Here is a 22,776-nt window from a genome sequence, read left to right on the forward strand (position 1 = left end):
CCAAGACTTTTGGGAAAATACTCTGTGGACTGACGAGACAAAAGTTGAACTTTTTGGAAGGTGTGTGTCCCGTTACTTCTGGCGTAAAAGTAACACCGCATTTCAGAAAAAGAACATCATACCAACAGTAAAATATGGTGGTGGTAGTGTGATGGTCTGGGGCTGTTTTGCTGCTTCAGGACCTGGAAGACTTGCTGTGATAAATGGAACCATGAATTCTACTGTCTACCAAAACATCCTGAAGGAGAACGTCCGGCTGTCTGTTCGTGACCTCAAGCTGAAGCCAACTTGGGTTCTGCAGCAGGACAATGATCCAAAACACACCAGCAAGTCCACCTCTGCATGGCTGAAGAAAAACAAAATGAAGACTTTGGAGTGGCCTAGTCAAAGTCCTGACCTGAATCCTATTGAGATGCTGTGGCGTGACCTTAAAAAGGCGGTTCGTGCTGGAAAACCCTCCAATGTGGCTGAATTACAACAACTCTGTAAAGATGAGTCGGCCAACATTCCTCCACAGCTGGAAAAGACTCATTGCAAGTTATCGCAAACGCTTGATTGCGGTTGTTGCTGCTAAGGGTGGCCCAACCAGTTATTAGGTTTAGGGGGCAAACACTTTTTCCCACAGGGCCATGTGGGTTTGGATTTTTTTTCTCCCTTAATAATAAAAACCTTCATTTAAAAACTGCATTTTGTGTTTATGTGTTATCTTTGACTAATATTTAAATTTGTTTGATGATCTGAAACATTTAAGTGACAGACATGCAAAAAAATAAGAAATCAGGAAGGGGGCAAACACTTTTTCACACCACTGTATATATATTTAATAATCTTGATCTTTCAGTGTTTGTTTCTTCAACAGTGCACCAATGACAATGAAAACACTTTTTCTGATTTAAATTACAGATGAATAAATCTATTTACTTCATCTTTCTGCGTGCGTGCGTGCGTGTGTGTGTGTGTGTGTGCGTGTTTACCTCTACAGATTTGGACGAGTCCGACCACTATGATGAGTACTAGAGCGAGGAGCTTTCCGACAGTGAAAACATCCTGGATCCTCGTCGCCCAGCGCACGCTGGAGCAGTTCACCCAGGTTAGGAACACTGCGTACACAAACACCACACACAGAGGATATAAATTCACAGTTATGAAATAAACCCCAAATTGACCACCTGGGTTTGTTGTATTTAAAACATCAAGTCAAAGTTGGAGTAAAGTTTGTTATTAACCAGTTGAGATCTTTAATCTCCAGGTTTCAGCACATTGAAACTATTTTCTGGGTTGAACAAAGATAAAGTTTGAGTTCAAGAGTTAGTCGGCTCTAAGTGTGGTCTTAAAGTCTCTCATCCAGTGGAATTGTTTAAACACTGACTTTTTTAATTAGACCCATATCAGCCAGGTGGGACTGATGCTCAACACATATTTTGGCCCCTCTTAAAGCAGACAGCTTGTATTTGTGTATGAATGTCTGGTCATATAAAGTGATGTGTATTTACAGAGGGATTCACAGAACGTTAATTAGGAAGAGAAAAATGTCACTGGTATCGTATCAGTCCAACATATTGACATCCTGAATTCTAGCAGTTCTAACACAATAAGACTGTCGTTATTTGGCTGAAGAAAGGTCAATGGAAAGAAACAGGGACATGCAAGAAATAATTCAAATGCAAATTTAAATAATCTCTCTATAAATGTATTTTTTTTAAATTTAAGTAATACCTTTAAATAAAAATTAAGTTGCAATGTATTAAAATCAAAGCAGAATCAAAGCTCGATCATCCTGCACACAAAGAGCGATGAGGGTGACGACTTTCAACACAGTCTAGTAATCATTTATGCTCACTTCACTTTTAAATTTTAACGTTCTAATTATGCCCACATTTAATCCCCATACACAAATACTATATTCAAATTGACAGCTTGTTTTTTTACATTAAAAACTCATTTGCATCGTAACTACACAGTTAAACACCCTTCCTGTGGCGCTCCCCATGGACTACACGTATTTATGTTAAAGCTGAAGGTCTGTATGTTTTGTCACTAACTCCACACTCACACTGCTCTCTGGTCACCAAACACACATAAAAGTAAGAACATCAACTTTACTAACAAAACAGACAGCAGTCTGAAACTGGACACTTCCTACTTCCCATTTCCTACTTGCATAGAGTTTCCCTCTGTCTGTGTGTGTGTGTGTGTGTGTGTGTGTGTGTGTGTGTGTGTGTGTGTGTGTGTGTGTGTGTGTGTGTGTGTGTGTGTGCGTGTGCGGACCCCTGCTCTTCCCTGAGCCGTTGACCTTGGTGCTGACCCTCAGTTCTGCATGTTTGTGAATGCCACTATAACGAGGACTGGCCCAGTTCCCAGTGAGCCAAACCGAGCGAGTGCAAGTGGTTCTCCAGTCGTCCTCAAACTCCAGAGCAGGTTTACAAGAGAGAAATAATAGTAGTAGTGGGGGTGAGTTTGACTGCACAGATGAAGAAAGTCAGAGAGAAAACATTTTCAAGACTTTAGTGTGGTTGTACTTTTTAAGTTTAAACACAATGACTCCACACATTTGAGTCGAGGTCCAAATCAAGCTGCATGTTTTTTTTACACTGTATCTGTTCGATCCGCTTGCTTTTGGTTTCACATTACAACTTTGCAGGTGCACAAAAGAAGTTTCTATGACGTAGCGACATCCTGTCGTCACCGACGCGGTGACTCTCTCTATACTTCACACTGACTGGTTTGCAGATGTGTATCTGACATCTGTGTGTTGTCAGTTCAGTCTGAATCCTTTTCTATTTGAATGAAGAGAAATGACTGAACACATTAATTTCATTGCCACCATACTAATGTTATCATTATAGCATTACTACCAGCACTTATTTTCCTCTCAGAAAATAAGTAGTAAGTTTTGTCAAGTTGACTTTTGATTTCTTCGTCAAACTACATTATAATCAAATTATGTGTCTCCTCCTCTCTCTATGTGCTACTGTGGCTAACCTTTACTTTTTCCTTTTGGTTCTTTTTCTTCTATTGTTGAATGGGTGACAATAGCCTGTCTCAACTTTCATTGACCTGAAAATCCAAACAACTGCTTTAAAATGTCCTTTTTTTTTTTAAACTATTCTTTTACGTTGTGTGCTTTATTTTTAGCTTTGCCACACAGCGGTGCTGAAGGGACTGTATAATCTGTGAAAGTGACGTTAACACATTCTGCCAATTTTCTTTTGTCTTCTCGGAGAAATATAATCAACTGAAAATAGCTGAACGCGGCTTGAAGGTGTTTGTATCCATAAATAGTTGTAAGTTTGGTATCGGCCGTTGTCCGAGTCTTCATTAGTTACTTGTGTTTCTCGTGCACTCAGAATAGCGAGGAACTTAAAATCAGGAGTAGAGATCAGGAAGTGGTGTGTTTAAGTAAGAAGGTCTCGACTCTCCATCTTTCTTTGTCCGTCCTCTTGTTTCTCAGTTTTCTGCATCATTAAATCCTTTCTGTCTTTATCTTATTTATTCTCCATATTTCTTGTTTTGTATTCTGACCTGTCACTACTCCTCGCTTTCACACACCAGCTCACTGTTGCTGTGTGTGTGTGTGTGTGTGTGTGTGTGTGTGTGTGTGTGTGTGTGTGTGTGTGTGTGTGTGTGTGTGTGTGTGTGTGTGTGTGTGTGTGTGTGTGTGTGTGTGTGTGTGTGTGTGTGCGCAGGCATATCCAGGCGGAGGGTGTTATCAACGATGTCATCCATCACCAGGGCACGGCTCCCCTCCCACCACACAAATCTGAACAAACTGCTTCCGCTGGCGCGGGCGCACACACACACACACACACACACACACACACACACACACACACACACACACACACACACACACACACACACACACACACACACACACACACACACACACACCACGTGTGAATTTTTGGCAAGAGGTTGAGGTGGCACCGGGCAGAGCTTTCTCCCCCCTCCAACACCACTATGTTTTATAGTCAATTACCCGAGGGGTGGTACACGCATTTCCGTTTCTGTGTTCCTGTGGAAACCCCCCCCCCCCCCCACACACACACACACACACACACACACACACACACACACACACACACACACACACACACACACACACACACACACACACACACACACACACACACACACACACACACACCACCACCACCACCACAACTGCCACATCCCCTAACTTTCCTCTGTGTCCACGCTGACGGGAAGGAGGTGCCAGTGGCTTTGAATGTGACAGTGCAGGTAAATCTGTGTCCTGCTGTCACTGCTTCCATTGAAGGCTGCCTCAGCACCAGAATACTAAACTAATTACTGCTTTAAGTCTTAATGGATTCGGATCCCGACTCAGTGCAGATTTATCAGGGGGCTTTAACCTCAGGATCGCCTCCTCCTGGTGCACAATCTGGTCACTGGAGTCACTGAACTGGCAATAAACCTCTATCTCCTGTCCTGTCCTGTCTTGTCCGGTCCCGTCCTGTCCACCGCGAAGTATCTAACACCAGAATCTCTTCAGATGACGGTAAATCCACAGGATTTACTGAGTGAAATAAATACATGACATGACATGCTGATGACTAACACTGCAGTCATCATGGAGTGTATGGGAAGATAAATTCTGCACTCCACCATCACGCTGTTAACCATGTTAATTTGCCTCTATTTCAATCCCATTCAGACTTAAACTGTTTTTTTAAACGAGACCAAAGAGGGCTGCACAGTTACAGAGAATCACAGACTCATTGAGAAATTTCTGTTAACATAGTTTACTATCATTTTTTCTTGTGGATTTTGGTGTAAAATATATTTTAAAAGCGGACTCTGCCATTAAACTACCTTAAGAATAAATGTAGATGAGAATGTCATAACAGTAAAGACCAAACATAAAAACTTGGTGGATTACGAGTGTCTTGACTTGTGTGCTTGTTATAAGCTTGTGCAGTTTCCCTCCGGGGTAGAAAACTAAAACCACTGTCAGTTTGTTGCAACAGCAGAAAATTACATCCGGTATTCCTGTATGACAAGAATGAGCATAGTTTTCTATTCTGAATCTCTGACAGGGCTGCGTGTGAACAAGTTTATGAGGATGATGAGGAAGTGAAACAAAGTGACATTCCTCTTCGTTTTTGACTGCTGGCTTCTTTTTACATTATATTTCATTCCTCAATAGATGAGATGCAGTTTTACAGTTTTTCCATCTACAGAGCAGCTGTAGTGGTTAGTCTGCTGACCGACTGCCATCTCTCAATCAAACTCCAAAGGAGTTTTCTGCAGCTTTCAATATAAAAACTTCCAGCATGATCAGGGACACAAAGGACGGCTGCCAACACCAAATTGAAATCACTTGTTCACATTCAAATTGGATGTGCATGATATCGATATTCATTCTAAGCCTGCGTACTGTGCATCGCTTCATTCATCCGCTTCTACATTGTACATATACTGTAGTTGTACTGTTGTTCTCACTTCATGGAGGGATCTCTTTTCCAAATGCTGAGAACGAGCGGAAGAGAGATGCAACCTTGAAACGGTTCACACTGTGAAGGCCGTTCAGCTTCAGGCTGGTCAAAACAAATAAAAACTAAGAAATATACATTTCTATCATTGTTTTGAAATCTTTTTTGTAAATGGAAAAACATTTGCTCAGTTAAAATGAAAGTGAAATGGCATGTTTTATATATTAGTTTTTATATTATTTCATAGGCTTGTTTTGTGTAATACATTATGTAAAAGTGGGTGAGATATAATGTGATTAGCTGAAACTTCCTCCCTTTGTTTACTGCTGCTGCACCAACACTTTGACGTGTTACTGAAGTGGTGACTAAAATCTGGTTCCTGCTGCGCTCAAATGAATAAAAGAAGAATCTGTTGCTGTTTGTCCTCAGTAAAACTGAGAATCAGCATGTGTATCCCTCCTACTTTAAAATGTATCAGTTGTAGTGATATTTGGGTTTCAGTGAGTATGAAAATGATGTCTTGGGTCAATGACTTGTTATACTCTTTTACATTTTGAAGAAAAAAGAAATATATCCTGATTTTCATTGCTGAAATGTGTAGTTTTTGAAGCAGTTTTATTCAGTGAAGCAGATGAATATCTGACAGAATAAAGAGGTGTTGCAGAGTGTGTTTCCTGAAATGGGTGTATTGGGTACATGACTGTGCTGCTGGGGGCTGTCCAGTGTGCCTATTCTTAGAAGAACACAACCAGCCCACGACTGGACCTGTCTGGTTCTCTCTCACACACACACACACACACACACACACACACACACACACACACACACACACACACACACACACACACACACACACACACACACACACACACACACACACACACACACACACACACACACACACACACACACACACACCTGGGTCACTTGTGACTCTTATGCAGTCCACTCTGCAGGGGAGGACACATATCTAAGCTGACTCACATTCATCAACCCTCAGCTAAGAAAAGTTCAGTTGAGTTAAGAGCAGCCTCAGTAAGACTGAGCAGTGTGGGAAAATATTGAATCTTGTAATCTCAGAGTATTTCAGGTGAAACGGTGTCCACACCAACTGATAGAAAATGTTTAGTTTGTCCCTGACAGCCAAGATTCTTCAACTTGATCTTTCCTGATGTTTTCATATCGATCACCAGTTCCATATTGACCGTATTGATCACTTTCCCTGCTCACAAGCTGCTGGTCAACTTTCACACGAGAGGCGAAGCCGATCACAGATACATGACTACAATCTGTCTGTGCCTTTAGGTCTGAAGTGTGATGCTGTAGATCACAGAGGAGGACGGGGGCGGCACTCAGCAGCCAATAGGAACATCAATCATCTGACCAGAACGTCAGCGGACCAATGGGATCCCTCTTCACTGATGTGCAAGGTATCCTTCCTGTTTCCATGGCGCTCGGTGACAGGAGCGCCAAACAATGCACAATGGTGAAGACACACCCTCTCATTAGCGGCGTTCACAAAGGCTGGCACCATTATGTAGTCTGACACTGATACTGACACTCGCACACGTGTGTGCACACACACACACAGGCGTACCGCATTAAAGAGCACAACACAAACACACTCACACAGTGCGAGTCCCGAGTCCCGAGTCGAACCAGGCTGCGGTTGTAACATTTTGTTGCCAAAAATAGTGGTGCTCTACCAGTGTATACTGTATGCTAACCTCAGCCTGATGCATGCACCTGCTCTCATGCACAGACACCCATCCCACTCCCATCTGTCCCCCCGTTTCCCTTTCTCCATCCAGTTCAGACGAGACCAAACTGGTTGGCTCGTCAACCAGATACATGCGGTCTGTTTCTGCCACTGGCTATTTAAATACTGATTGCTGTACTCCAACATTTCAGGCAGCGGCGCTGATCAGATTAGAGGCTGTAAATAGAGCACAGCCTTTCATAAGAAATTATCAAATGACAACACTGTGTGAGCCTTCACAACACTGAACTATCACAGCGTCATAATATCATCAAGCCATGAGACAAAATTAATAGGATTTGGTTTGCTTATATTGATGTACCCTTTGTAGTTTTGTGGCTTTGCTTTACATTCAGAGTTTCTTGCCACCTGTTAGCTGCTCACTGCAATATGTGTTCCCATGTTTATCCTGAGATCTTTATTATGAGATCATTGCTGTAAATGTGCTTTGACGTTTTATCCTTCAGCCTTCAAAGGAAGGCACGCTCTCTCTGATGACCTCACTGGGAGTCACACTTGGTCATACAGTCAGATGACCTGAATGTCAAAAGCAACGGAGGGTTTGACACCTGACTGTGAAGCAGGGTGTCACGATGACAGACGCAGGGGGCACAGACGCAGCAAACAAATCAGTCAACAACTCGTCATCGTGTTTACTTGAACTTCCTTGAACCGATCCAGCTGACAGGCCCGGCCGGCATACCAGCCATCAACCAGCTGGTCAGTGTGGAAACACTGAGCAGAACAGTTTGGATCAAATAACCTCTGAAACTGTGATTCTGCTTGTCCCAGATGTAACCACAGCAGTGTGGACGTACAGCCAGTCCATGAGCACTTTTACATTTGTTGTTTTAACGCTGCGTTCCTGAGGTGGAAGGTCGGACATTCCCAGCTGCTCCGCTGAACTGCAAACTTTTTGCATTGCACAGCTCTATTCCTCTCACATGTTTCAGGACACGCAGGGGTGAAAACGAAACATATGTGCGTTGAAGAACTTAATGTGATGCTGCATTTATTTTAAAGTGAGTGCTGACTTTTGCTGTGGCACAAGTTGGCTTAACTACAGTCCTGAAAGGAATCCTGCCAAGGTTTGACGCCTAAAATCAGTCTGTCATCTGACTTTAAATGGAATGAAAAGAAGAAACCAGTGTCTCCTTGCCTTTTTCCTGGAAAACCCCTCTCCTGCACAGGACTTGATGTGTTTAGGTTTGTTTGGGATCAACAGAAGTAGCATGTGGTTAGCATTAGCAGCAGTAGTTACCCTGGCTTAACAGTTGTAGAAACTCAAGCATAGAAAATCTGAGGAAAAAGGAAGGAAGGAAAGAAACAGGAAACGGTGGTTGACAGATGATCTGTGAAGTGCAGTTAGGAAACTTCGTAGTAAAGGACCAAAATAGATGACAAAAGAACTCATGAGTCATGACTAAACCTGAATGGAGTCTCAGATGGTTTTGGGCTGCTTGTTACTTACAGATACAGATGGTGGCGAGGAGTCTGGTCGCGATGAACGGAGGCAGGCAGTTCTGAAAGGCCGGCTGCAAGACGTAATTGGAGAAGGTGAGCGCGATGACCGCCAGCGTGGTCGGGTACATGATGAGAACAGCACTCCATAACAACAGGAAGCTACGATAGGAAGAGACAGAACAAGGTGTTGTGTGACAATAAGAACCATCTTTCATAACATTCTGTTCAATTGTGTTGCTGAAGTTGCTGCAACAAGCTGCTCCTTGTGGGCTTTTATTTTGACAGGGAAACGCCTCTCACTGCTCTCTCTCTCTCTCTCTCTCTCCTCACTTCACATTGACTCATACTGAAAGCTGCCAGAGAAGCGGCAGTTTTCTGTACAGCAGCAGTCGGGGTTGAGGGCTTACTCTTGAACATCTTGGCTGCAAGAGACAGACGTGGAGAAAGTAAAGTAAAACAAAACCAACGCTCTCTCTGCACAGGAGATGCAGCATGAGCACCACATTAGCAGAGCAGCAGCAGCTTCAATGCTCCGTCTGTCTCTACAAAGGAGGCGTTCAAGTACATTATTGAGTGTGTTTCACCCACAGGCCATCATACAGAGGTCAGTATACAATCACTGTAGATGAATGTGTAAAGTAGAGGAAAATAGACTTGAAGCGTAAACATTTGCTTCTGTTTACGTGGATATGTGAAATGCAAGCTATTACGCAGCCTGTATAGACAGATACATTGTTTAAAATCTGTTTCATCAGATGAAGGTGAGACGAGCAACAGAAACTGTAACACACGATAAGAGTCTACCGCCATGTTAGCAGATGTACTTTGTGGCTTTGTTTTGAGCCAAATTTTAAATCAACATCAGCATGCTAACATGCTCGTGCTGACCATGCTGATGTTTATCTGGTTAACATCTCAGATCAGCATGTCAGCATGCTAACAATCTGCTAATTAGCACTAAACACAAAGTGCAGCTGGTTGAAATGTTATTAGTTTTGCAGATACTTGATAACTGACCAAAGTATTAGACAAAAGTTTTGATCTGATGACGGCTATCGCATCTGACTGTCTATCAAGAAACCGATAGCCGATTCCACCTCACAGTAGTTTCAATGCATCGGTGCAAAGACAAAAGGCACAAAAGATCCAAACAGCTCAATCCAATACCAAAATATGGTCAACAGAAATGTTATTCCCGAGCTCACCTTATTCCGTGATCATCAAAAGCCACAAAAGGTGAATATTTGACTGCAATCCCTTTTAATTATGGAGTATACAGCCATCAGCACACACACACACACACCACCCAGGTCCTAATGCACATACAAACCAACACATTAATATGCAAACAATATGTGGCTCCTACAATGGTCACGAGATAAAAAGTCAATGGGGACCAAAGTCATTCAGACCATATTTTGGTATCAGTGGCATCTGTTACAATTCAATTGTAAAATTCTTGTTCAGAAATTCTTTAAATGACAAAATGCATTTCCAATGTTGAAAAGAATTCCACCTGGCTTTTCTAATTTAAATGAATGCAAGTCACATAGTTGGATAGGAACCCATTTCTAAGAGTAGACAGGGTTTGGTTTGTAACACAGACCTTTGTTTTCACTATGTCTTACTTTCTCCTGTTGTCTTTGCTTCTTTTGCTGTTGCACCTGTTGTTCTGCCTTTATGGTCGTTTTTTTTCCTTGCTTCATTTTACACTTGAAAATAACTGAGACCAACAACGCAGTAAAGAGTAGTGGCTTTCAGACTCTCTATGTTCTATGATCAGCTGACATGTCACATGAACACATGAAAATCACAAGACCTTCAGAGCGGATTGGTTCCAGGCGTGCAGTTCTACTTAACCACGTTGAGTTGTTGCAGTATAATCCATACCAGCGGAGGAAGAGGTATTCAGGTCCTCTACTAAATTAAAAGTACTAACATCACACTGTGATATTGGTAAAATTATGTTGGTATCATCAGCAAAACTTAGTGTATATCCACGTAAACAATAGTAGTGGTATCAAAACTAAAAGTACTATTTCTGAGTAAATTCTTCCAGTCAGAGTTTTGCATGTGCATTTTACTGCTGCAGTAATTTAAGGTTGAGCTAGTTTAACTTTATATTCTGTTGGTTAAACTCCAGTAATGATCTATAAGCTCATTGTATGCTTGTAGTGTCACATTCCTGTGACAACCACATATCTCAAAATATCTCCACATGCTTCGAAAAACACACCTGTTTTTTCAGCTTTGTGATGATGCATTTCCCAACTAACCCAAGAGGGATTTAAATGGTTTATTTAGTTTCAGGAGTAGGAGAATTTTCTCAACATGTAAAGGAACAATTTATCCTTCAGTTTATCAGACAAGTTCAAAATCACCAGATGTGGAGATACGTGGTTTTCACTGGACAGAAAGGCTATTCTATTTTGAAAAGTAACAAAAAACTAAAACTGTCACACAAATGTAGTGGTGTAAAAGTATAAAGCTGCATGAAATAGAAATACACACGTAAAGTGCCCGAAATTTGTGCTTAAGTGCAGTACTTGGTTAAATGTTACATTCTTGAGTAAATGTTACATTCATACCCGGCGAGTACAACTCAAGCCAAGATGATAATTGGCTGCTGTGGTTTTAGGCACATTAGTGTTGGAAAACTGGGAAAACAACAGGACTTACCCCACTAATCCTCCAAAGATTTCTGTCACATATGAGTAATCCCCTCCAGACTTTGGGATGGTGACGCCCAGTTCAGCATAGCACAAGGACCCGAGCGCACAGATCCCCCCTCCACAAACCCAGACGATGAGTGACAGCCCCACTGAGCCGGCATGCTCCAGCACTCCTTTCGGTGAGATGAAGATCCCAGAGCCGATGATGTTACCTGAGGAGAAAGCACCACCATGGTTATTTACACTTGACAACAGATTAAATATTTAACTACTCAGAGCACAAACGTATGCAGAAAAACTACCGTGACACACAAAGTTGTCACACTTAAATACTAAATTGCAGATTAACTTGAACTCCAAACATTTAGAATCAAGTCTCAGTGTGACTTTCATAGTTCAGAACTCTATTCAGTCTGTCCACGATTTTACAGTTTATTACTGATTGTTGCGATCAATAATGTTTTACTTTACAGCAACTTTTCCTGGAAATTGTGATGCTATCTGTGAAGTTTCGGTAATAAGCACACTTCATGACATAGATATGGCTGGAAGTAGTTTAGTTTTTTATTCTGAACTCAAAGAACCATGGGCTCGAAGTTACAAAAGATTCCTCCGATATAAAAGTACTATAGCGTTTCAAATCTGTCTGTGACTCCAATATAAAATACAGAGGTTAAATTTTCGGTGAAAACACCTGCTTTAAATGCTTTTTAAAATAATATTAATTCAAAATATACAAAATCTCCATCTCCTCTTCCTCATCCTCCATCTCCTCTTCCTCTATCTCCTCCCTCTCAAATGCTCCGCTGCATCGTTGTCATTGTGTGCACAATATTCATGTATGAAACTATAACATGCGTCTAACCCTGGAGGTGAAAGGATTGGTAGAATAATTCTCATGATAAAAGCACATTTCCCATAAACCCCATCATTTCCTGTTCTGCTCTTTTTTTTTGTTCAAGACTGGTTGAATTTCTATAACTTCAAGATTGTGATTTCTTGAAAGGGACGGTCTATTATTGTTATCTGAAGTCTGGTAATCCTCCTAACTGCTCACATATCCATGTAAACATTTCTGAGAACACAACAAACATAAAGGGTGTAAACAAAAAGTGCTTGGACAGAGAAAAAAAAACATGGCATCCAAAATATCCCAAACATTTAAAAAAAAAGCCTCATGGAAACTAATTTAATGACTTCTCCAATCCCCAAAATCTCCCCATCATTAACATTATGTCCATCTTGTGGTGCAAGTGATGCATCTGTGAAACTGTTTCAGTTCCTTTCTGTCACCCACAGCGACAAATAATACATGCAACTGTAGAATAGGCATCAATCCTATACAAACAGTAGGGTAAGAGGTCAAAGCATTGTAACAGTATGGTCAAGATTATGTGCACTTGAGGAAAGGGAAACTTGTGAAAAGTTTTTTTCATTTGACCTGTCATTAGGTAATGAGTGGATGAATGGATGTAGTGGTTTTGACAGAAATACAGTAACTGATATTCATGGCCTTCCCTGAGGGGTGTACTACGGAAGCTCAACATATCCAGGTTTTCTTTGTCTGAGCTGCTCAACAAAGCGGAAACTCTCCGTCAGAGATAATCGGTACAACGACGGTGTTTTTTTTTTTTTTATCAACTTTGTCTGTTAACTCAGGCTTTCTGCTTTCGGCTCTGAGCACATTCACATAAGAGAGATGGTGTTTGCAGCGTCTCATCATCATCATGTTCAGCCATTGTCAGTCCACTGCAGGACAAAGGCCTCAGCATGGAGTTTCCACAACTTTCTGACCCTTGCGAAACTATACCCGTTGGCAGTGCGCCAGTAGTGTTGGATTTCATCTCTCCATCTCTTCCGATGTCTTCCTCTATTTCATTTGCCTTCTATTGGTGTCCATACAGTGATTTTTGTACTCCATCTTCCATCTGCTCCCTGGCCAAATGACCGGCCCAAGTCCACTTTCTGTTTTTGATGATTTCCATGATGTCTTGCACTTTAGTTTGTTCCCTTATCCACCTATTTGTTTTTCTATTTTTGTGTGTGATATTTAGTATGCTGCGTTCCATATTGTGTTGAGCTAAGGAGACTTTCTTTTCCATTTTAGTTGTCAGTGTCCATGTTTCTGAAGGATATGTCATGACCATATACTGGTTGAATATTTTCTACTTCAGACATACAGTATTGGGAGGTTTCTTTGGGAGTTAAGGTGAATCTTTGTCCCAAGTAGATGTATTCTTCCACCTGTTCTAGTTGTATACCATTTACAATTATTGTCTTGGATGTCGTTACGGTGCCTGCCGGAACTTTGGTCTTTTTGATGTTCCTTTTTAAGCCGAATTTCCTGCTTGCAGTATCAAGGTCTTGGAGCATTGTTTCAATTTCTTGTAGGTTATGTGATAGTAATACGATATCATCTGCAAATCTGAGATGATTAAATCGTTGTCCATTGATGTTTATCCCTTTGTTTTCCCAGTCCGTTGTTTTGAATATGCTCTCAAGGCAAGCGGTGAAGTTTGGGTGAGATGGTATCTCCCTGTCTTACTCCTTTCTTGATTTTAATTTTGTTGCTTTCTTTATGTAATTTCACTGTGGTAGTGCAGTCACAGTAGATGTCTCTTATTAACGCTATGTATTTACCATTAATGCCTTGCTTTCAATACAACCTGGGTCTCTACGGAATTGAAAGCCTTCTCGTAGTCGACAAACGCTACACAGAGAGGGATGTTGTACTTAAGGCATTTCTCTTTGAGTTGATTTAGTATATATGTATATGTGTATATAGTGTATGTGGTCCATTGTTGAGTAGTTTCTTCTGAAACCTGCCTGCTCTTTTGGTTGGTTTTCATCTAATGTGCTTTCCAGTCTGTTGATGATAATCTTTGTGAAAGGTTTGTAGATGTTCGAAAGTAAACTGATGGGCCTATCATTTTTCAAGTCTTTCTTGTCCCCTTTTTTGTGCAGTTATCATTCTTGCGGTACTTTCTCTTGTTGTATACATGCAGAGAATAATTTCGCTAACTCTGTGCAAACTATATCTCCACCTTCTTTGAGTGTGTCGATTAGTATATTGTCTGGGCATGGTGCTTTTCCCCTTTTCAAATGTTTGATGGCATGCTTAACTTCCCAATCAGTCACAGATGGCAGACCTTCTTTAAGTTATTTCTGGTGCTTGATTTATTACTGTCATACAGTTGTGAATAGAATTCTTCTATTCTGTTGAGTATAAGGTCTTGAGCAGTTATTTCTCCACCATTGTTGTCAAGAAGGCTGGTTATCTTCTGCTTCCCACGGGCTAGCTTATTTTTGGTCTTCTTCAAGCTTTTTTTCCCTTCTATTGTAGACTGCATCATATTGGTATTGTATGTTTGAATATCTTCCCTCACATTTTTTCTAATAGTTTTGCATGTCTCCACATTTTATGTTTTGAATGCCTGTATTGTCCATTTTCATCTGTCTCCTCTTTTGCATTAATTTTCGAGTGTTGGCCGAGATTTTGTTATCTTTAGCTTTGGGTTTCTTTCTTACAATTTTGAGTGCACTTTCTTGTATAACTTCTGTCACCTGCTTGTTCTATTCATCAAGACATCTTGAACCATCCACCCACTCATCATTCAGTGCCTGAAACTAATTTTCCAATTCCAACTGAAATTCCTCGTATTTTGCATTCAAATGTTCTAGATTAATGTTGCTGTATTTGGGTCTGACCAGCTTATTTCTCTCTAGACGGGTGTTGATTTTCAACTTGCACATTAGCATGTTGTGGTCGCTACGTATATTTGCTTTGTTGATTGTTGTGACATCTTGAATGTTGTTTGTTTGACAGTATGAAGTCTATTTCTTTCTTTGTTCTCCCATTGGGACTTTTCCAAGTCCACTTTCTTGAATCTCTCTTCTTAAAGAAGGTATTTAAAATCTTCAATTTGTTACTTATGGCGAATTCCACAAGTCTATCTCCCCTGTTGTTCCTGTCGTTTGTACCAAAGTTTCCAACCGCTTCCTCTTCTCCATCTTTTTTTCCCACCTTAGCATTGAAGTGTCCCATTAGTATTTTAAACTGTGCATTTCCTTCCTCTAACAAGTTTGCAATGTCTTCATAAAGTTGTTCTACTTCTTCATCCCCATGGGTAGATGTCGGTGCATACACCTGGATAATCTTTACTTTATACCTTTTGTTAATTTTCAGTGCGAGTTGTGCCAAATGCTCATTTACTCCTTTTATTTCTATTACATTTCCTGCTAGGTTTCTATGCACAAGGAAACATACCCCTGCTTGACTTTTGTCTTTCAATCCAATATGGTAAAAATGGTGTCCACCTTTTAATTCTTCAAACTGCTCGCCCTTCCTACATACTTCGCTGATTTCTACGATGATCTATTTGGTCCCCTCTAGTTCCTCCTCCAATTCCACGAGTCTCTCTTGCATCCACGTCCTGATGTTATACGTTCCTACATTCAGATTCCATTTGTGGCCTGTCTTTACCCAGAGATGCTTAGCACCCCCTGCTCCTTTTTGGGGGATGCTTATATCAGAGGTTCCTCTCCTAGATTAATTGCTTTACAGGGCTAATGAACTTCGTCTATCCAGTGTCAGCAAGCTGAAGAGAGTTGCTGGATGGCCGATGGCTCATATAAGAGATCATACACCCTTTAGAGATGGATCTTGTTTTTAATTCCACCAAGGTGTCCAGCCACCCTCCTCACGGGGTACCGGTTTAGTCACTGATGGCCCGACCCTGAAGCAGGTAGTACTGGATTACAGGTTACCAGTAGCAAATGACAGGTCTACTGACATCTGACCTGACTTTGTTGCAGCATCTACCCAATCACAAACATGGACAAGTTTATTGACAGCAGAGCCACATATTTTACAAAAGAGGAGCAAACTATCATTTAAAAATATAAAATGGAGCTGAACGCATAATCCAGCTGGAAGCAGCACAGCTGCAGCTGCTAAAGGATGGAAGGATGTGTGCTGACTGTGTGAAAGTGAAGCCGAAGTTGAGGGCTTATAATAAAGTACACGAGAAGATCTGACTAATTACATGTGCTTTTTTAATTAAATGAATATATTATTAGATGTATTCTCATGACGTGTATGAACGTTTTAGTCTTATTCTTTTACCTGCAGCCCCGGACGTGTCAAACGGATATGAAATAAATATAAAAACTTAGGTAAAAGCATAGATAGGTTTACTGTCAGATCTTATAATGCTTTAGTGCATCAATCAGTCCCTGTTGTCGGATGATATAAACAAGAAACAATGAAGTTAATATATACAGTACTTCATAAAAATCAAAGGGGAAAGACACAAAGGTTTGTCGGTCTCTGAACACTCTACCCCCCCCCAGAGGATGGGCTGTCTCACTCCACAGCAGACTGTCTCACTCCGCAGAGGACTTTCTGTCTCACTCCGCAGAGGACTGTCTCGGTTGTGGCTGGCCGGAGAGTGATGTACACAGTCTTGCACCAAATTCTCTCATGAAGGTTGGAAATTTCAGTCTGAAAAGATACTTTTTTTTGGAGGGGAGCTGTTAATTCAACTGTATGATAGTTTGAGAATCTGCATTTTGTGGTGCCGTTGTCATGTACTGACAGGCGTTTCTCCTATTTTGTCCACCCTGTGCATCAATGAGATCTGTGATCTGACTTTTGTACATTCATATCTGGAAAAAAGACAGTGAAAAGCAACCTATTTTCATGGCCGTTAACATACAGTTTAGTTAAAACCATCAGTGCAGCCGAGGCTGTTTTGTATAATTCATATTTACTCTGTGATCAATAGAGACATTGCAAAATAAACATATCATGTACAGCTATAACTCCATTTATACAAAGATCTGGTGATTTAGTGCTGTGGGATGTTGGAAACATTGGGGTTATAGTTCGGACTAAGCTGACCCCCAAACAGGGACAACAACAGGTCCCCTGGTGGCTCAGTTGGCGAAAGGCACGAACTAATAAGTCACCATGTCATGAGCTCAAATCCAGCCTGGCATTCATGTCATCACCCCGACCAAAAGAGAGGACAAAACAAAAACTAACACACACAACAGAGAAACCAAACAGCAGCTGTCCAAGCAGAACGTCCATGTTTTTTTGTTTTTTTTAAAATTTTATCTTTGGAGAAGTTCGGGATAAAAAGAGTCTTCCCAAAAAAGAAAAAAAGACTCAACTGTAAACATTTAAGGTCTTAAAGCCCAGTGAGGCACACCATAGCTCTGAATGCTCCCTAATGATTCAGAACAAGAGAGGAGGTCCGAGGAGCGCATTTATCACTGTCTGATCTGATTGTGGGGGCTGTGGTGAGATGCGGAGCTGTTACATAATGCCTGCGTTGTGTTTGTTATGTCATAAAGTTTGGCATCGCTGCTGAAAGCATGAATCAGAGTCCTACTGACCCTCTCAGCCTCCCTGCACCACTGCCGTGAAACTCTGCTGCTCAGATTAATCACCATTTAACTCACGGGAATCACTCACCACCCTCCTGTGTCAAGACACGACACAATCACTCCTTCAGTCGTAAAGTTGGTCTGAAAACTTGTTTTACAGGGAAATATCTTTTTATGGATGTGAACTTGTCATGCGTGTATTAAGAAGCATGAAGCAGTGATGACCAGACTTTGCCCAGAGGGGGAACTGACAGGTTGTTGCAGGAATAGAGCTGCGAACATGTGGGAACGGTGTCATATTTCCCACTGAGTGTGATAAAAGTACGTTCAGTGCGGTTAAAGATTAATATTATTTGTCATTTGATATGTGGTTTACTGTCTTGTCCAAAGTGTAAGCAGCGGTGTGAGTAGTGGTTGCATGCGGTGAGGACTGCACGCTGACAGCAGTAGTCCACATTACGAGAGTAAAGCATTGGACATGTGAGTAGGCCAGCGGGTGGGCAGGAGCATGACTCAAGTTGCTCGTGTGTACAAATTGTGCAGTTCAATTTGTCAGTTTGTCAGTGCGTGTGTTTGTGTGTAACATAAAAGTGTTGAAGCTCTGCAATAAACCCTGAAGTCTACTCAGACCTTTTGGTTTGCTTTGAGAGACATTGGCAACATCTAAGGCAGGGGATGAGTACGTGTGTGTTGAGAATCAGTTTGTTATTGTTTACATAGAAGAAGCTTATTCAGCTTGTTCCGTGGCACTCAGCTATGTGAATAAATGTTACAGTGTCTGAGATAAAGAGTAGCTGGACGGATACATTCGTTTTGTCAAAGTAGCTCTCGGACGGAAAAAGGTTGGAGACCTTGAATCTAGGACTGGTGTTTGTCAAATGAGCAAAATAAGTTCAATGGGCTGGTTGTAGGAGCGTTAACTATGCGGTATCAGCTTCTATCAAAGCACAGCAAAACAGATGTAACCTTCGCTATAAAGATAATTATAACTAATTTAACACTCCAAGGAGGATCCATAAAAAAAAGAAAGCAAGACATGCAAGACAGAACAATGACAATTCATAATTTAACTTAAAAGACAGCTCAGATGTAGGCTGCATCTCCAGTGTTTTCTCGACCTGCATAAGTACAGAGAGCTGCTCTTTCTAGGGCTGTTTAAAAGCTTTAATGATGCCGTTTTCCGACTCAACCAAGTGATACATGAAGTTGTGCATCAGACATCTTAGAATTGCCTCACGTGGGAGCACAAGAGTACACAAGTCGTTTACTGGCACCATATAATCAGTGATAGACCTAAAGCAACAAAACTCACCGCATCACTGCAAGCTACAATGAGCCTCCGCATAATAGTTTTCCTGCAGCTCCACCAAAGATACGCTGTGTACATAAAGTGAGCACAAAGCTCTGAATAATGAGTATTTGTCAACATTGATGGAACCCATACTAAACTTGAGAAGCGACGTATTGGACTGAGCACAACACTGTCGATAAGTATGTCCGTCATCATTCAAATCATCGGTGATTAGCATGTCATAAGGTGAAGAGGAATATCGGACACGTGAAACACAGAAGTAACTGATTTTCTATCCTCTCTAGTTCTAACTACCATGACATTACTATTTTTGGCTTTAAACCTGATGCCATCACCTTTGCTGTACTGTGAACACACCTTCAGTAATTGCTGCAGCCCAGCACTGTATGGACTCTATGGACTCTATAAACATAATATGATTGATAACAGAGTTTCCAACGAGACACCCATTCAGTTGTTTTGATAAATCATCCATATGCACACTGAACAAACAGGAAACAGAATTCCACCTGGCATACACTGTTATATAGATGAAACCCGCATTGTCTGATGGACAAACCCGAAGACTCGGACTAAAAATACAGTGTTAGAATCTGGAGGGACACCATGTACCATGAAACCTTTATAGCAGGCAAAGAACAAGGCCTATAACTGGCATTAGATGTTCTGCAGTAGTACGATCCATACCACAAGCATTATAATGGCATGATAAACATCATATGATACCATGTTTTCAGAGGGTGCTCGCACCATAATATGTTCGTGCGACATATTTTATCTGGGCCATATTATAATATTGGCAACCCGGAATTACGTGTAATACACCTGTCAGTCCACAGTGTCAGTGCCTCGACTACTATCGGCATGGAACATAAGGTGCATAAGGTCAGGTAAATTACTTAATGAATATTATCGAAGTTAATACTTTACGTCATATTAGTAACATACTTAAAATCTGTTGATTTCTGTTTTCTCACGAACCTGAACACTGGCCGTCTGGGTGAAAGTCCTGCGTTTCTTTCCATCCGATGGCCCCAACCTTCCTTCTGTATTGGCTTTATTAGTCCTTGTACTTCATCACATGGCTTCTTCCTTCTATAGTGATACACCTGTGTACTTTCTCACAACTTGGAGAGACAAACTGTGACAATGGCACAGTCTCCTCTACTGTACCGACAGGTGTATGACACACTTGGGCTGGATACTGGGCTGATATTGTATGATAAGGAAGTTGTAAACTGATTCATGACTCTGATATCTTTCCACAAATCATGCTATGATGTGTCCTATTAAAAGGTTCACACTGTTCCTTCGTTCTGTTGTAACTCTTCAAAGGTCAGATTGTGCTACATATCCCACCTTTGAATGAGAGGTAATGCAAGAAGTGTTTATCATTTTTCCTCGTGATGAATATACATGTGTTGCTCTCTATTTAATAGTTATTCTTGAAGGATTGTGTGTGTGTGTGTGTGTGTGTGTGTGTGTGTGTGTGTGTGTGTGTGTGTGTGTGTGTGTGTGTGTGTGTGTGTGTGTGTGTGTGTGTGTGTGTGTGTGTGTGTGTGTGTGCGCTCTGTGAAATACATTTTCATTTGATTTGCGTATCTATCACAACAAATGTAGTAAATATGAGGATCTGTGAGCTGCAGGTACTGGAAGTAATCAACATTGTAGAAAATGTCATCTTAGCTCCTTCTACCATCCTGGTCACTGCCTACTTATGGTGGAGGACTTTTTTTGTGGGGAGAGCTAATCCTATCCTACTGTTAGATCTCCAAATTACAGCTCTGCTTTTGGACCACGTGGAAGTAATTGGAGTATTGTATGTTTTTAGTGGCACATGACATGTGACTTGCACTAAAGATGTCTAGTTATAGTCAGCCTGATGTCTCTGCCTTCCCTGTCGTTAACCGCACAAACTGTAGCTGATTTTCTGAGGCTGATTTACAGCTGAAAAACCAAAAACCTGAGCTCGTATTTCAAGGTTAGTAGGAAATGTCTGAGGAATGACGGGGTGCAATGTTATGGCTTAAATCCACTCTTCCACATTTTGTACTACTATGTCATAACTTTAATTCAGTGCTCAAGACAGTGTTGTTAAAACACCTCTAAAAAAATTAACATACAAGAACTGACCAAACTATTTTCGCATCCTCAAACTGTCTGCAGAAGCACCGATGCCAGACCCCGTATGTGTTCATTCGCCACTGGTTATCAGCTGGCAGCTGGCGCGAAGGGAGTCCTCTGTATTACTGTCCGATTAGAATGCACACTCCATAACCTGTTGAGTTTCCTGCTCCAGATGAGGACTGCATATGGTAACTGTTCAGCGGGCTACACTATAAAGTACAGGAAACCGTTAGCAACAGCGTAACTTCCTCCATTAAAGCAGCCCTCATTTCCCGTGTCTGCATTTTTAGTGTAAATTGCCTGTGTTGCAGTGCGACAGCGTTTATAGTATGCGCGGGTTATCGTAGAGAGACTGAAAGGAACGACATTAATGCCTGCCTTTACCCGGTGGAGGACTCGGGACATTGAAGCTCGAACCCCTGCTCTATTACAACGGTACCACTGAACCACATGGAGGTTTTGCTTTGTCTGCGTGCCTTTCAAGTTCAACATGAGAAGATCCAGCCACGTAGGCATGTCCATATTCAGATGATCCCGACTGATGCAACAGTTTCCACACAAAGCCTAAAAGTCTGCACTCCGAACTAGAACCGGACATCAGAGCGTCCGTGCGTAAAAGCGACCTTTCGGTGCGTATTTTGGCGGTTTTGTGCCAAATTCTGACACTTACACCATTTAAGAAAGATAGGTTCTATTCATAGCTCTACAGTGTCCTTACAGTAGATTAGGACTCGATCGGAAACTGGGTCCTTGTCTGACTCCCACTGTGTGCCTTGATATTCTAACTTTAACAACAAAGCGATAGAGCAGCCACGTTACAGTAGTAAGCCCGCCAGCCGCTCTGACACGTTTCCTCGTTAACTTCGAACCGCTGTTCATGAAAAGGACTACTCCATTTAAGACTAAATCTGTCACACACTTACCGATAATAATAGCGCACGCGCTCAGAAGTCCAATTTCTTTCTTCAGAGTGACTCTGTTGTCTTTGGAGGAGTTTTCATCCTTCTTTCTTTTCTCTTTGTCCTCCATCTCCTCCGCCTTGCAAATGCGCTTCCTGTCCGCCTCGGTCCGGTCCAGATACTGTAGATTGAACCAGGCTCCGCTCTCCGGGCTGCACTTATTATATCCTTCTGATGAACGGGGGAGGACGTGCGCATGCGCGCGACTCACCACTGAAATCCCCACCTTGCCAGGTATGCTGATGTAAAGGTGTATAAGGATTCAGAGAGTCAACAGCTGAAGATACAGAGAAGAAAATGTAATTACTTACAGTTTACTTAACAAGCCAATATGTTTGCCCTAATTATGTATTTTCTTCATGTCCACCAATATGAAAGTATAAATGTTGTCATTTTGTTATGAAAACATATTGAACGATATTTGAATATTAAATTTAAGACCATACAACTGCAACAGAATAAGTGTTATATTTTCATATATCAGTATATGAACATAAGAATGTGATTTGTTGTTTATCTGATCTTTTGTAAACAAATGACTTCCACACTTATGAAATCGCTCACCTCTTTTGGAACTAACTCATCTCCTGTAAAGCTGCTTTCAGCTGTTGTTGATATTGTTGACTACATGTAACAT

At 41.4% G+C, this 22,776-nt stretch overlaps 1 protein-coding gene across 1 annotated transcript in view; it reads right to left on the reverse strand.

Annotated features, from left to right (window-relative positions):
* Window positions 1–22,294, reverse strand: part of slc7a10a (solute carrier family 7 member 10a) — a 29,664-nt gene extending 7,370 nt beyond the window's left edge. Inside the window, exons 1-4 of the mRNA XM_069690288.1 lie at window positions 22,104–22,294; window positions 11,356–11,560; window positions 8,684–8,835; window positions 975–1,100 (exon numbers count right to left, since the gene is read on the reverse strand). Coding sequence (XP_069546389.1) covers window positions 975–1,100; window positions 8,684–8,835; window positions 11,356–11,560; window positions 22,104–22,209 — 589 coding nt within the window. The 5' untranslated portion in view covers window positions 22,210–22,294. The remainder of the gene's footprint in view (window positions 1–974; window positions 1,101–8,683; window positions 8,836–11,355; window positions 11,561–22,103) is intronic.
* Between the last annotated feature and the right edge of the window lie 482 nt (window positions 22,295–22,776).

Source organism: Brachyistius frenatus, unplaced genomic scaffold (genome assembly GCF_029030835.1).
Source record: "Brachyistius frenatus isolate BFR_SWC_R1_liver_20210118 unplaced genomic scaffold, ASM2903083v1 Contig_9, whole genome shotgun sequence".
Classification (NCBI taxonomy): domain Eukaryota; kingdom Metazoa; phylum Chordata; class Actinopteri; family Embiotocidae; genus Brachyistius; species Brachyistius frenatus.